The sequence below is a fragment of the Parasteatoda tepidariorum genome, chromosome 1 (genome assembly GCF_043381705.1).
Source record: "Parasteatoda tepidariorum isolate YZ-2023 chromosome 1, CAS_Ptep_4.0, whole genome shotgun sequence".
Taxonomy (NCBI): domain Eukaryota; kingdom Metazoa; phylum Arthropoda; class Arachnida; order Araneae; family Theridiidae; genus Parasteatoda; species Parasteatoda tepidariorum.
In genome coordinates, this window is record NC_092204.1 from 45,353,779 (window position 1) to 45,371,316 (window position 17,538).

Consider the following 17,538-nt stretch of genomic DNA (forward strand, 5'->3'; position numbering starts at 1 on the left):
CCTGATTTTGTCTAGCTTCGAAGATGTTGATTTTGTCTAGCTATGAAGACAATGTTCATTTCGTGATATTGAATGATGCAGAGCGAATTAAATAAGAAGTTTTTGTTTTGTACGAGGATCAACGTTGAAATATAGAACGCAATGCATAGTTTATTTATACACTCTTTTTTTAATCTCTGTCATATGTTATATCGCGAGATCTAGCGAACGATAAATCACGATATACAATTTCTTGCAGTGCTCGAGTCCTATTAGCTATATAAATGTGTGTGTGTAATATATGTTTTCAAGTTTTTATATTTTTAATTATGAAAAAGATTAAAATTGGTTCCAATCTGAGACTATAACCAACTTTAAACTTTTTCATTTGATGTCTGTAACAGAGAAATAATTGACACTTAAACTATGACCTGCAATATTTGCTATAATGCTACCGAATATTTTTCAGAAATACCTACTCTTATTGTTATAATAATCTGAATCATTAGTTTTTTTTTTATTTTTATATCCTATCAGAGAAAAAAAAATTTTTTTTTGTTCATTATAAAACTTTTTTTTTCATGGGTAATGAGCTTTGAATTCAACTTGAATAATATTTCACCATAAGTGTGTTCACATTATAGAAGCTTAGGAGCACTATATACAAAAACAAATTTTTGATCAATCAAAAATAAGTTCATATTTAAAAAAAACTAGTTAAACATATTTATGTTAAAGAGGTTATAGTGTATATAACTCTTAAGTTTGATGTTTAGTTATTCCTATAAAATTTCTCTTTTTTCCTTTTTTTTAGCATCAAGTGTACAAAAGGTCAGCATTGCCAGAATCCTTATGCAAATGTTTCGTTGACTCAGAATAATGATTATGAAGTATGTTATGAAAGATTGCTTTTGTAAATTACTCATTCTAATTTCTGATCTATGTAATTATTTTAGTTATAATTTTTGGACATTTAAAAATTAGTTTTTATTCGTGCCAATTGAAATTAGTGAGATGTCGAATACTACTGTCTTGCTTTTGAACTTTGGAATGAATAAAAAATGTACTTGCTTTCTTAGATGCGGTCAGAAGTTTTAATCTTTTAATTGGCCCCATTTTTTTATGCTTTTTTAATTTCTCTATTGCTAGTGCCCAGTAATCATCAAAACTTTCAAAAAATTTTCTATTTTTTTATCACCAATATAAAAATCTTCACTTTTTTTAATGCTTTATGATGAAAAAATTATATTAAATGTTTAAAATGTAGTTATAGATGTTTTTTTTTTCTCCATCAAACTTGTTTTTGTTTAATGATAGCTGCTTTATAAAAATCTTAATTATTTAATATTTAAAATACAATAACAGGTATCAATATTTTTATAATCTGCCCGCATATGTGTTATTTCTTGAAAATCAGGGTTGTAACCAGAGTTTCATTTTGAAAGGGATTAAATGTTATATATATATGTGTGTGTGTGTGTTATTTTTTCCTCACGATATTAATTTTATGTTTAAATGTCATAAGTGTTAATTTTAAGTTTCATATTTTTTAGCAACAGTTGTAATTCGAAGTGTAGTTAAAAGGAATTTCAGACATTAAGTAATCAAGCTCTTTTTCAGAATGTGGCAGAATTGTATTATTAAGTAAATTAATTTGATAATTAAATTAATTAAAAATAAATTGATAAATTACTATTAAATTCTAACAGCCTATTTTAAAATTGTTAGAGAAAATATAAAATTAATAGCAATGGTTTTAAATATATTTTAAAAATTATTATGTCTGTAAGTGTCTTTAATATAAATAAATGTTTTTCCAATTATCTTAATTTAGAGGTTTTGAGCCCCTTAATCCTGTTGTTATCCATACTGTAGTGATATGTTTGTCTATTTACTAAACTTTATTTCTTTAATATGCTCCTACAATTTTAATATTTCAACTTTACAACCAATTTAATTTTGGCAGTGGGTATCAAAATTTGTTGAGTGCATATAATATGAGTTACATGTAAAAGTATGTTCTTGGAACTATTATTTGCATGCTTTCAATGCTGTTTCTCATATTAAATTAAAAATTAATTAATTTTTTAAAGATTAATGAACACAAAAGTGGTGGTAATTTTCGATTATCATTGCTATATAGCTGTTACTGAATTTGTTAGCCTTGTCATTAAAGCAAAAGTGAATGTTACAGCATCATGATTATGTGGGAACATTATAAATTTAGTAAAACAATGAAAAAAATTTGGTTTTCAAATAAATATTCACAGTTTTGGAAGAATGTTGCAAAACTATTATGCGTACGTATTTGTACGAAACATAAAATGAGAATACAAGTATAAAGTATATGGACACATGTAAATTTAATGAAAAGTATATTAACGTTGATGTATTCATTCATGTAATGTTTAATCAAAGCAATGTGCTTGTTTTGAGTAAAAATGCATTGTTTATTTTTTGGACTTATGTGGTGAAGGGAGTAAGAAAACAAATTCCATGATATATTATCAGATACTCATCATTTATATTTTTTGTAAAATTTCTATATATAGTAACTCATTTAATCTTATCAAAATAAAGTCATTTTATTTATAAATGATGAGTATAAAATATAAATGATGAGTATATTATCAGATACTCATCATTTGTATTTTTGTTAAATTTCTATATATAGTAACTCATTTAATCTTATCAAAATAAAGGCATTTTATTTATAACTATTTGATCCTCTTTTTTCTAGCTTTTAACACGAGGCCAAGCTTATGCTATTGAATTGGTGTTAGATATGCCGGAATCTGAAAGAAATCTACAGCAAGGTCAAACAATTCCTATTTTTGTAAATTTAATTCTTACATGGTGTCATAGTTAGAATTTAAAAAATATATTCTTATTTATTAAAAAATATTCTTATTGAATAAAAATTTATTCTTATTTAATAATAATTTATTCTTATTTAATAATAGGTAATTTAATTTTTCTAAAAACAGCAGTCAGAAATAGTTTTTATTTTGGATAAAAGTAACCAAAACTGTAGTGGTTTAATGGCCACTCTAAAGATTTAATTTACAAATATGGATTAAACCTAAATTTTTATGAAGTAAGTAGTTTCTACTGATGTCATGTTGCCATACATTTTGCATCTGAGCTGTAAATTTTTCTGAAAACAGAAGTGCTTTTAAATTAGTACAAAAATTGTAATGTAATTGCAAAATTCTCAATATCGCAAAAAATTAGAATTCTCTATGAATTTTATGTGTTGCTAATAGAAGAAGCTTCATTTAGCCGATTGCATTTCTCAGTGACCCTGGATTTTTAATCACCGTAAAAATTTCTAGATTTCTGAAAAATTTAAATTATTTTCTAAAGTTCCAATTCTCAAAAACATTTCTTGAATAATTTTATGAATCTTTTCTTGAAACCATTATAAGAAACAGATTTCTTCAGAACCATATTTGAACTGAAATTGCCGGCATCATCAATTTGTGTATGAAATAGACATGCAAGTTGCATGTATAGATAAGAATATCTGCTCATAAAATAAGAAAAAAGTTACTAATTTAAGGAATCCAAAAGAAACGGATATTTATCAGAAGTTGGTAACTATGGGAATAATGTTTTAGAATGTGGTTGATTAGGAAAAATCAGAAATATTAAATGAGGTAATCAGGAGTTATATCAAGAAAGGATAGAACAAAACAGAAAAACTTTTGAAAAATGTTGTATCAAATAAAAAGCAATTATTGATATTATTTGAAATAAACTTTTTAAAGTAAATAAATGTTAGATAGTTTTTAAAATGCCCATACAGTTATTATTCTGACTAAATTGTTAAAAAATATTTAATACTCAGTTAAAATGTTCAATTTTTAACATCACAAATTTTTTTGTGGCTCCATTGAGTCCATAATATAAAAAATTGACTTTAATATTGAGCACTTCAAAAATCTATTTAGCAAATTTTTATCTCAGAACCTATGTTTTAGTTGCTTAAATACTTTATATTTGTGTGTCCCTTTAAAATGCTCCATAATTGGCATTTGATTTGTAACTTTTTGTAATACAATATTTTATGGTGTAAATAGTGACTAATCTTGTCCCATTGCTTTTGACATTAGAGTAAGTATTACTTTTTTTAATGAGTATCAAGGAGGGTTTTTATTTTGGTTTACAAATGAACAGAATTGTAATAAGGCAGTTCGTTAAAAAATTTACTTACTTGCATCCTTGAATTCTTATTTTTACTGCATAAATATCTTTTAAACATGTCATTTTTAAAATTATGCTGCACATTTTACATTTCAATTGTAATTTTTTATAAAAATGTTGTCAATTCGAATTTTCAACTTTGAGTCCAAACAAGTTAAACATAGGTATTATTTAAACAGTTCTTTATTTTAAACGTTAAATAGAAATCTTTAGAGTAGTGTGTTATTATAGAATGATTCAAAATTTTAAGTGAACATTTCAAAAGTATTTTAATATAATAATAATTATTATTTTAATATAATAATAATATAATCTTATTATTTGAAAAGCCAATACATTTCTAAAATAAATAAGGTATGAAAAAACAATGTAAATGCATTTTGTGTAAATTATTTTTAATTTGTAATTAAATTTTTTTTAAACTTTTTTTCATTATTTTTAATTTACAATTATTAATTTGATTTTTCTGGAGCTTTCCTTCTTGTGACTGTAAATATGGAAAATTGTGTTCTTTTTCATTGATAGTAATTTAAGTTTAATGCAATAAAAAATTTATTTCACATTTTGAGTTTACTGTGTTTTAGATATGTTTGAATATTATTTCTTAATTTTAACCTGAATATCTTACATATAGATAATAAATGATCAAAGGGAAAGAATGGTTTATATCCATTTTCACAAAAATGACAGTTGGATTGGCATTTTTCGCATTTTGTTGATTGCTAAATTTTGACAAATTAATAACATGGATGATTGGTTCTTCTCAAGAGCTATTATACTGTCAATGTAGGCCATTCTGGAAAAAAATTTATCCTGTCCACTTTGAAATTTGTTTGATCTCAGAATCAGATTTCATGAACCTAAACTGATCTTCCTCCTTGATCTTAGAATATTTTAAAAGAACAGTGTTTTATCTAAATAGCTTTTTTTTTTAAATCAATAAAGCCCCAAATTACTAGGCATATTGTACTAGGTATATGTCTATTTTCAAGCATCTTCAAAGTTTCTTTATAAAAAGTATGTTATATTTATAAATTTAAGTAAAGGATATTAAAATTTAAAGAAATATATTTTTATTTTTGTGTACTCTTTTGAAAAATAAACTTCTGGTTTCTTTTAAATTGTAAATAATTTCAATTTCAGGTATGTTTATGATTAGGCTTGATATGCTTTCAGAAACTGGACAAGTGTTGCAATCATCTAGGAGACCTGTGAGTTGCAGCATAAATATTTTTTTTCTTCCAATATTTTTGATTCTCTGTGTTTGCAGCTTATGACGAAAGCTTTGTTTTGTTTCTGTAGTAATGGATATAGTGTTGTTGTGTAGATTTTATTTGTGACAAAAAATACTACTTATCATTAACACTACAAATAATTTTACCTAGCATTGGTAGATTATGTGATGAAAAAGGTCAAATAAGATAAGTTAAAAATAAAATGACATAAAAAAGTGACAATTAGTACATAAGAATTTACTTTTTATTTTTGAAATAGCAACGTGAAGCTCTGTATGATAGTGATTATAAAAATGGAAAGAAGTGCAATTCAAAGGTCTAAGGACCCTAAAATTGCACATCTTCATGTTTTAAACCACCAAGTAGAACGATAATGAAAAGCTATGTAACATTTTTCCAAGCATGAACAAGGAATCTAGGATTTGGCTAGTATCAACTATTAATCATTTAGGTTATAATTATTATTTAATACAAATCTTAAAGATTTGAACTGTGTTAGCATGAGAAACTAATAACTATTTTATAAAATAAAAGCATTATAGCAAACTTTTAACAGTTTTCGAATGCTTGTGTGTAAAAATTATTTGTCATATGCCAATTATATATTCCATTTAACTTAAATCATATTTATTTTTCAGGCTATATTGCGATATAGGTCAGCTTTATTTAAAGTTATCTACACATTATTTTACATGCCAGCTCTGCTGCTTGGTTCAACTGAAGAAAAACAAACACTGCACATTCCCCTCTTTGAACAATTTGTTGAAGTATGTTTTTTTTGTTAAGTGTCTGTTTTAAAACTATGGTTCTCTTACATAATTTTTGTGTTAATAAATGACCTATTGAGTAGAGAGAGTTATAATAATTCAGATATTTTCAAATTTGTTTTAGTTTATTTATAATAAGCTTATTCTATCTAAATTAGAGATGTCAAATCTGTTTTAAATATTCTAAACATATTTGTTGTAGAATAGAAAAAAAAAGCATAGCATATTCTTGCATTAAACAGAGTAAAGTACTCCAGATGTATAATCTTTTTAGTTTAATGTATTATATTGAATGTAAGTGAAATATTTAATATTAATGTTAACATATTATTTTTTTAAAAATTCTTATTTTGTAGGAGTATTAATTCTATAATTAAAAATATTCCTTATTTTTTCATAACACATTTTATCAAGAATTTATACAACCTATATTAATGACACTATTAAGGAAAAATCTTGATTTCTTTTAATAATTTTTAGATAATAATTTATTAAAGTAGGTGTTTATTCTTAATTTATAAATTATATTCAGACAATAACATTTACAGTTTTTAGTCAGCCTTTTTTTTTTAAATTTAAATTTTATAGTATTTATATATTTATGATTTAAGATTAGTTTAATTAGTTGAGTAATTTATGTTGATATATATCGAATAATTGTTTCTGGTGATTTCTTATTGAATGTTTGTGTAAAGTAGCATTATTCTTTTCTTTCAGTACAATCCTACTTATTATATTTACATTGAAATTGAAGCTGAAGTAGCTGAAGTTTATTCAAGTGCTCTCAAAATCCATGCTCAGTTTACTGGTTTAAGGTATGGCAATGGCATACATTTATTTATCTATATATAGGATGACCATCAATTAAGACAATGGAGAAACTAATAAGAATGATTCGTATCCTTTAATACTTAAGAAAAAACTTCCACACAAAGCTTTCATTTTTGAACTATATAGGTTTGCTTATACATTTCCATCTAACCCTCTTTGTTTACATCAAAATAGTACTAACAGTTTAATTACGGAGGGAGCGACATTTATTGGCCTTTGTTTTCTCTTACAGAGGTTGTTTCGTTTGTCACATATATACTATATAAATTTAGAGAGAGAGAGAGAGCGATATATCTATCCAGTAGAACCTTGATTTGAAAATAGAATAGAAAGATTGTGAAACACCCCGAATGTCTTTTTACAAACAACTAATAATCAAGTTTCTTAAAAAAATGAAAGAAAACTCAGAAAAAGATTTTGTGAGCTTTGTAGAGAAAGAATGATTTTAATCTGTTAGAAAAGCATATAAAGCCGGTATAGCCAATTTTCACGAACCGAAAAAAAAATTGTGTAGGAAGTCAGATTACGTACAACATAAAACCAGGGTTGCACTGTTTGTGTATTTATATATTGAACAATATCAATGTCCAACTTTTTTTATGTAATTATAAATGCATGCTTTTGTATCAGAATTTCTTTTGAAATAGATAGTTCTGAAGTTGGTTATGATGAATGCATGTTATTTACCACTAAATAAAATTATATATCTTATTTTTTGTCTATATTTACATGTTAAAGTTAACAAAAAATTATTAAAAGTTCTAGTTCTTTGAGGAAAATACCTTCTGATGAAAACTTTTTTTTTGTTCTTCTGAGCCCAGAACATGTACTGAGATTCAAAAAATTTAAACATTTTAAGAAAAGTTTTTAAGTTAACAGATTTACTCCCAAAAACTAGTTGTTGTGTCTTTAACTATGAAAGCTTATTATCAGTTCTAAATACTATTAATTCTATTGAAGACCTCTTATCAGTTCTAAAATATAAATTATGATATGTAAAAATATTTTTAGGGAGGAAAAACATTAACTATTTCCTATATTTTGGTTTGTTTGTTTTTTCATGACACTGATTTCAGCTCATTAAATCATCTTTATGCTTGCATTTTTTTTTTCTATGTTGCTCCTTTTACATTTCCTTGGTAAACTTTTGGAAGAAAACGGACATGATTCAGAATGCCTATTTAAGCAAATGGGCATAGTGTTTGATTCCATTCTTCAATCGAGTTTTGAGTATTCTTATTTTTATATTAATGAATGAATCCAAATAAATATGTAAAGTCGTCTATTAATATCTATTATAATATGTAAAGTCATCTATTTGCTTAGCTTTTAACCTTTTCCAGTTTTCTGGAGATTTTATTTTTAAAGTGGTAGCAGAATTTAAGTTCCTCTCTCTCCTTATTAGATTTATAAATTTGATTCAAAATAACTTTGATCATTACGTTAAAACAATTAATTAAGTATATATATTAATGTATAGTGATATTCTATAAAATGCACTTAAGCTCTACCATAATATATAATATTCTTGCCTGTTATTGGGATTTGGTTGTCATATTACTACCACTTGGGAAAATCTTCCTTAAAGAGAATAAGGGTTGACAGTTAATTTTATTTGCATAAACTTTTTAGTACATTTCTTTGTTTTAGTCTGCTTTCAAAAGTCTTTAAATGTTTACTGTTTGTTTGTTTTTTAAATTGCCGTGGGTCTAATAAATTTATAATAATGGGAGTAAATTTACATTAATTCTTGTGGAAATTTCGTTTTTTAAATAGATACCAATTTATCAGTTAGANTTGCATAAACTTTTTAGTACATTTCTTTGTTTTAGTCTGCTTTCAAAAGTCTTTAAATGTTTACTGTTTGTTTGTTTTTTAAATTGCCGTGGGTCTAATAAATTTATAATAATGGGAGTAAATTTACATTAATACTTGTGGAAATTTCGTTTTTTTAATAGATACCACTTTATCAGTTAGAGATCTGAATATAAAGAGATCATCTGAACAATTACATCTGTAATATACTCAACCACCCATATAGTCTCGGTCACTACTCTATAATTTTCTTTCTATAGTATTTAAAAATGAAAGCGAAATATCTGATTGAAATTTAGGTTTTATATCAAAAAATGCTACATCCTTTTTCTTAAATATGTATTTTGAGCTTTGTCTATTGTTTAAAATAAGGATTTTGAGCTTGTCCACGTTCTTTCATGTGTTATTTGAGCTTTGCTATTTTCTTTCATACTCATTTTCAGCTGCATGTTCATTTTATTTTATATGCATTTTGAGCTATGTCCAAAATAAAAAGCTAATTGATGATTTGCTGTCTGCAGTTCTGTTTTTTAAAATTATTTTTCTATCTTAAAACTATTCATATAATAATTGTGCTATTAATAAATATCAATTCCAATCCTATTATCATGTTTAACTTGCAAGTACATTTTTACCCACCAATCTTACAAGCAATTGAATTTTTACTTTTATATACAAAACAAAATTTATCGTAAATGCGTATGCAGTTAAAAATAACCCTTTAACTTCTACTTCCTCTTTTTATTATAAGTAATCAGCAAATTCTATTTGGAAAAGCCAATGACCACCCTTATCGATTAGCTCGGTATATCTCCATGTAAAACTGCTGCATGGTTCAGGTCCTTAGATCAACTATTATTACTGTTCTCTGTTGATACAATTTTAAACTATGATAAGAGTTTTCTTTTTTTATGTATTTAATTTTGATATTAAAAAAATAGATTCTGCTATGTTCTAAACACAAATAAAAAACTACAATAAGCAATATGATTCATCCATTTTAATGCTAATGTTACATCTCATTTAATAGATATATGATGTATTACTGGCCAGTTTTGTCACTAGTGATTGGTGTTGGATCTAATTTCTTTTTTGTGACTACTGTTGCAGTATTTATATGGATACGTCATGAAATGAATGGCTCAGAAACTAATGGAATACAACAAATCCATGCAAGTGAGCGAGAATCTGTTGAAGAAATTCGAAGAGCCATGCGACAGAAGAAAATGGAAACTGAAAGTAAATATCAATATGAGCATTCAAATGAATTTAATTTAGACGCATAGAAAATGTATTGCTAATATACTTTAATTGTGGTCTTTGAACTGAGTTTAGGGTTCTCGTTTAAGAAATTTAGTTAATTTGAAAATGAGAATTTTAATTTGATTTTTTTCTGAAACCTTTTAAATTTAAAACGTTCCTAAGTAAAATATATATTATAAAATGTCAATAATTTTTTTTAACTTTATTCAGACACTTTATCAAATTTTTTGAAAAGTTAAGTAAATAATGAGATATATTATTAAAAATTGCATATTCAAATTTTATTAACTGACTATTGCATAGGTTAAGATGGGTCTATTTTTTTCCTTCACCCGATTTTGCGAATTTATACTTTACTTGGCCAAACGTTTTTGGCAATTTGTGTGGAAATTTCTTCTCAATGCACAAATTTCTCATTTTGTTCAATCTGCTTGTATGTTTTTTGTATGTATGCAGATGCTTCAATTAATTTAAACTGAAAAAAATATATTTTAGATAATGGAAAGCCATACGTACAAAAAAATAATAAAATGAGGAAACAGAGGTTAGAGTATACAATAGCACAATAATGAGCAAAATTATAATACACTCGTTTTTACCATAAAGCTAATTAATATCAATATGTGTGCTGATTGTTTCTTATTTTATGACATAAGTTTCTATCATTTACTGTATTACATTCTTGACATAGTCAAATGAGCCAAAATAAAGCTTTTTTAAAGTATTATCAAGTCATTTTTAAAAATCTCTTTAATTTAATTTGTTATATTTATTATACTTAAACATTTAGCTAGAATGACTTCATGGGAGTCATTGGCGATTGAGATAATATATGCCCCCTCTCTTTATAGCATTTCCCTCAATATTTCAGACAAGGGAAGAAAATTTTTCATGAATCATCATCAATTTAAATTCATCTAAGGTAAGAACAGGAAAAAGATAAAAATAATTAATTTTTAAATAGGTTTGAGGGGAAAAAGAAATGTCATTTAAATGTGACGTCAGTTGCTTTTTTTCTGAATTATTTATTATCTTTATAATTTTGAATCTTTGCATTAGGCTTGATAAATTAAATCCTGCTATGTCGCATGAATTTGAAATTTTTGATTAGTAATTTGGAATTAACTATGCAGCATAAACGTTTATCTGATTCTTTTTTAAAAAATTAGGTCTGTAATGAGATTTTATGTTTTTCCTTTCTTCATTATTTTATTAATTTATTTTATTTATAAAATTAGTTAAGATTGTTTATTACTTTACTTTGAAATTATTTTTTATTTAGCTATCTATTCAGAGATGCCAACTGCTCCGGACACGCAAAAATAATTAAAAAAACGGTAAATAACTACAAGTGAATTTTGCAAATATTAGACTATTTTTGCTTGCTTTTAAAAAGGTATAGCATGACATAACAATTATAAAGTGGTCAATTGTATAAACCAACGAATTATTTAGAAATAGTGGTGGATAAAAATCTACTAAATTGAATTTATTAAACCAAAAAACACAATTGATAAACTGCCACTTTTAAATATATATTTGCTGTCCGGAGCAAGTTGGCATCTCTGTCTATTTACTATCTATTATATATTTGAATATTTTTTTATACAAATTGCGGTATTAATTTTTTTTACAGAATCTTCAGGTGGAGGTATTGAAAGGACAGATCCCTCAACTGTGCCAGCTGAAGTCTTAACATTATCTCCTCACAGAAGTAATTAAAATTCTTTTTTTAAAAAAAATTCTAACAGTTTAAAGAAAAATGTTAAGATAGAGCTTTAAGAACAGCAGGATGTATATTTATTGTATGAATATCATTGGTCAAAAAGATAAGGAAAAAGATTTAATTTGAAACAATTTGTATGCATTATTTATGCAATGAAGTTTTACAAAAATCTTAAACTTATTTACCTTTTTTAAATTTGTCTCATTTTTCTCTGAACCATGCTTTTTATTCTGTATGTTATACAAGGTAAGTCAAAATGGATGCCCCAATTTCATTAGTAGATCAGGCAAAATCTAATAAATGTATTTATTAAAAATGTATATGCAAGCAAAAGTAATATTAGCAAGTTTCGAATGTACTTCTCACAAATGTTTGATTTGCCCTCCTAATGTTATGAGACATGCATCAAGTTTGAAATATAATTCTCGCCAAACTTTGAGCAACATCTCTATTTTGATGGTTGCAATGATACATACTTTTAAAGCAGTCATAGTTGTTTTGCATACACGCATTCTTATACAAATTCCTATCAAGAAAAATTTTCAAGGGTGAAATCTTGGTATTGTAGTTGCCAATACAAGTTTAATTTAAAACCAATCCGTAGTTGTAGTAACGTTTATTGAGATGGCTCTGCACTTCAATCATAAACTGTGATGGTGGACCATCCTGATGCTGATTAGAGCTTGGCATATCCTCTTGTAGTTGTGGCAGAATCCATAATTTGAGCAATTGGAGCTACATTGCCCCCCATCACAGTAGTTTCTGAAAAAAAGGAAGAATCATGTGTAGGAATATTGCACAAACACATTGACCTTAGGAGGATCATGTTCCCCATGATTAATATCATAGAATCATGTTGATAAGGAAATCATCCGGATATTAAAATGGCACATGTAGATGTTTGAAACCCAAAATTCTCATATTATAATCATTTGCAAATCCAGAAATGTGAAAGGTTAATTTATTACTGAACACTAAATTTTCCGAAAATTTTTCACCCTCTAGAGTAGTGTCTCACAAAAAGACAACTGATGTGACAGATCTTCAGTTTTCAGATATTGCACCAACTGCAAATGATACAATCTCATTTGTAAATGCCTCTTAACTCTACACAAAGCTTTCTTAGCTACTCCTAGTTCTTGTTCACCTTGATATAAGGGTTTTTCATATAGCTGTATTCAAATTGCTCGATTGCGTCTTCTACTATAGAAAGATGATCTGTTGATTTTCCTATGTAAATGCAGCCTGTCTCTTAAAATTTTGGATATCAATGATGAATTGCCTTATGATCTGGTGCTGTTTGTCCATATTTTGTCAGGAACTGGGGCTGAACAGTGACAATAAACTTGATAGCTTGAAATTCAAGCACACAAAATGTTTTTAATTGTTGTCCCACCGACTTACAAAACATTGGTTTTTAACCTGTTTGGTTTTCACTGAAATGCTGATATCAATTGGACTTTCAGCACCATCTTTTGGTGACTATTCAAAATGAATTGCCTTATATCCGGGGCCAATGATAAATTGCGTTATGATCTGGTGTTTTTTGTCCATATTTTGTCAGGAACAGGGGCTGAACAGTGACAGTAAACATGATAGCTTGAAACTCAAGTGCACAAAATGTTTATAATTATTGTCCCACCAACTTAAAAGACATTGGTTTTTAACCTGTATTGTTTTCACTGAAATGCTGATATCAATTGGACTTTCAGCACCATCTATTGGTGACTATTCAAATTTGTTTGTATTGCCATAGCATGTATGTAAATTTTTAATGAATACATTTAGTATATGTTACCTATTATACCTATGAAATTGGGGCATTCATTTTAACAAATCCTATTTATCTTACTTCATGTATCAGTGTAATTTTTACCTTAGTTTTCAAGCATACATCAGAGGAAGGAAAAAAAGCTTATTAATTGTTTTTGTATTTCTCTCTATAGATGTTTTCTTGCAAAAAATCTTTTTTTTCTCAAAGTCAATTATTTTGTGCAGAATTGTTTAACTAATTTACCATTTTAGAAAAAAAGCTGTTTATTTCATCATCTCCCCAATTATTTAAATGGGGATGTGCATATAGTAAAATTGCACATTTGTAAAAATTCGAGTTTTTAAAAAAAATTGTATGTTGGTTTGATCGGAATTAGACTAATATTATGTCTCAAAAATGTTTTGTCTAGCAATCAATCTGTATGTCATGCTAAAATTTTACCAATTTCTTTTGAAACCTAGTTATTATAAAATTTGTGTGGAGTTCGTAATTTTTAAACTTTAACAAGTCATATTTTCTTTGAAAAACTTTGTATCATAATTGTTTATTTTAAATTGTGAACTTTAAAAAACTATAACTAACAATAAACGTAACAGAAAATTTTTTCAACTATAAAATTTTAAAATTCAAGCTCTCTGCTCAATTTTCTTAAGCAGCTAAGAATCTCTTAAACCTGCTGAGGTGATTTAAGGTAAACTTGTTTGTTTAAAATGTAAACTACTAAATTTATGCATTTTGTTCCTCACGTAAAACTCTTTTTCTTTGTTCTCCTTACCCTCTTTGTCAATTTTTTACCTTTGCTATTTGTTTCTTATTTTCCTGTATTTCTCGGTTTTATTTTGTGTTTTGTCATTAAAAGAGGTATTTCTTTATTTTCAATTTGCCAAATCGATTAACTCCATGAAACAAACAATATATAGGTAGTAATCTAAATAAGTAAATAAATAATTATTCAGTGGTTAAAAAAAATTTGTTATTTAGTGCTGTTAATAATTTATATTTTATTTATTTACTTATTTATTTAGTTATTTTTTGTTGAATAAATACAGTTTAGAATCAATTGAATGCTCTGAAATGAATATTTGAAATATTCAGAAGGGAGAGTTTATCGATTGTATAGGTGAATTATTCTTATGTCTGTTTTATTTAACATTATGTGTGCTTTTATACGTTTTGTTTATTCTATTTCAAACACACAACTTTTAAATTGAAACTACTATTTGATTGTACTGCTTTAGTCATAGTGATTAATTTGCGATTTTTAATTTACAATTTTTCTTTTAATTTTCAATCTTTGAACAATTTTTAATAATTGCAATTTCAAGTGAACTTTGTTTGATGTCTCATCACATTTTAAAATCATAGAAACAAATTTTGTACAAATACATAATAAACTCCTCTTGACTGCAAATGTTAAAGAGAAAAAAAATTTACATTTTTGTAACTAATTATGTTTTTATTTAAACAAAATCGTGTTTTCATTAAACCAGGAGAATAATAAAATTATTCATTATTTCTTTATTAATTTTAAACACATTAGTTTATTTTAATAAATATGTAGTAATTTTAAAATTCCTCTTTAATAGGTGAGTCTAGTTCTAGCTATGAAAGTCAAGAACCTTCTTCAGTAGCTGAAAAATCTTCGTCAAGTGATATTGGAATTAGACAAAGATTAGCTACAACAGAATAGTTGTTAAAAAATTAGGAATCTTTATTATTTATAACAGTTATTACATAATTTCTTTTGTATGGTAATAATGAAACTTACTTAAATTTTCAATAATGATAAATAGTGAACTCTTTTTTCCTAAACCAATGATAAGTCTCTACCATTGAAAAAGAGGTTTGATACTTCAATCTCGATATTAATTTTATAAATGAGATGAAACTATGACCTTTGATTGCCACTAAGGTTTAGTAAATATCAAGGAAGATCAATTAATTGAATGAATAGATAGTTTTTTAGTTTATAATTTCTCATACCATCTTGAGAAAACAAGATGATGATATGAGACCATTCTCGTGACATCTTTTTCACATAGAATGTGATAAACTATGTGAAGAAAGAAAAATTATACATATTTACTTAATATATAGTTTATAATTGCTATAATACAAGATACCACTCAGGGAAATAAAAAGTGATAATAAAAGAAACGAGACAAGTGATTCATTATAATTGAAGGCCTGAGATTATACAGTGACAAGCCACACTTTTTCTAATAAAGTCGTTTTCATTTTGAACTGTTCCATAGTATTGTATCCAGAAATTACTCTTGATAACAGCTTAATAAATAGAAATATTCTATGAAAAAATTTCCAAAAATGCTTTCCTGAACAATTTGAAAGTATAATGACATTGGCCATGACCTTAAGTTTTGAAGGAAAAAGGCGAGTTTGTCATTTTTTTTATCTGTAAAATTTCTGCATTATATGTTATCTAAATATGAAGCTGCTCTACAAATTTGACCTTTATTAGAAACGTGTACAAAATTTATATTTTATACAGAATTTGAAATAAAAATTTTATATAAATAAAAAATTTATATAGAAAAAAAAATACTTTTGGTCTCCAGGAGGCTATAATATGTACATTCAACATACTGAATTCAGGATTTAAAAAAATTACTCTGATAAGATTTGATTTTTAGGATCTTGTAGATTCAACGTATTGAACTTCAGGTTACAGAAAAAGATTCAACATAGTCTATATTTTTGACCAGCATTGTAAATTTGCTTATTCGTAAAAAAATAAGCTAAATTTTCATATTAAATTTTCAACATTATTTTAATAAAGTTTTAAATGTACATTTTTTATAGTGAAATATTGTAAAAAGTAACATAATTTCGAATTTTTCTACAGTATAATTTTTTAATCATCTGAAACATGATACTTAGATGGTGTATATAATAATATATGAGCATGCTTGATAAATGTATACTTGTATTTATAAATATAATAAAAATATTTTTTTACTGCTCAAAAATATGTATATATGTGCAACATTTCCTTGAAAATGAGAGAAATTAATATGAAATTCATTATTTTTGAAATGCATTGGTGTTATATATTAGTTCAAATTATTTTTTAAAAGTTCGGTTTATAATGATTATTATTAAATGATTTATTATACTGTTTGAATCTCTTAAGTATTTTTTCTTTAATAATCCTGTAAGTTTTTGAAATGTTTTGTTATTTGAAAATATTATAGTTTTTTGTCCTACAAAAAAATACCTATCTTGCTGAATAGCTTTAAATATTTTGGGTAATCAAAACATATAATGTGCACCATTTACTCTAACCAGTTACTAACTTGCTACTAAATTGACAAACAAAATTTTGTAATAAATTTTGGGTTTTTACCGGTTAATATATTTTGCCTTTATGAAATATTGTGTTTATGTTTTTGCAACTTATTTAGGCCACTGTTTGAGAATAACTTGAGCAGCTTAATTTATCATAATAAATGTTACTATAAGCACAACAGGATTGCTAACTACTTTACTTTTTGCAAAATATTTTATAGAGTTGTACATTACCACGAAAAAGCTGTTACGAAGTTTACTATACAATATTTAAAAAAAATTATGAAATATAATTTTTGAAATTTTGATCCTTAACCGAGTTTGAACCCCGGAGTCTTTTGTCTGCTAATTTACTAATTTGTTGCTTCCTATCACGTAACACAAATGGCCATGCCACACACGGCTCTGCCTCTTATATTAACCTTTAAGTATTTTCCCTCGCTTTTCCAATGGAACTATATCCCCCCCTTGTGCCACTTGATTTGTCTATAATTATTTCCTTGCTGCAATTCTATAGTATATTATAATATCTGGTCCAGTTTGAAAAATATAGGATAATATTAAGGGGAGATATAGAGTCATTTATATGCATAGGGTATGAACTTCAATTTCTCCATTTTAGGCTATTATTCACTC

The 17,538-nt window shown here is 26.0% G+C and overlaps 1 protein-coding gene across 1 annotated transcript in view; it reads left to right on the forward strand.

The window, feature by feature from the left end:
* LOC107446078 (lipid droplet biogenesis associated protein seipin) overlaps window positions 1-17,081 on the forward strand; it is an 18,760-nt gene extending 1,679 nt beyond the window's left edge. The window contains exons 2-9 of the mRNA XM_016060615.4: window positions 794-869; window positions 2,720-2,795; window positions 5,329-5,396; window positions 6,059-6,187; window positions 6,905-7,002; window positions 9,864-10,072; window positions 11,733-11,810; window positions 15,183-17,081. Coding sequence (XP_015916101.1) covers window positions 794-869; window positions 2,720-2,795; window positions 5,329-5,396; window positions 6,059-6,187; window positions 6,905-7,002; window positions 9,864-10,072; window positions 11,733-11,810; window positions 15,183-15,286 — 838 coding nt within the window. The 3' untranslated portion in view covers window positions 15,287-17,081. The remainder of the gene's footprint in view (window positions 1-793; window positions 870-2,719; window positions 2,796-5,328; window positions 5,397-6,058; window positions 6,188-6,904; window positions 7,003-9,863; window positions 10,073-11,732; window positions 11,811-15,182) is intronic.
* The last annotated feature ends 457 nt before the right edge of the window (window positions 17,082-17,538 follow it).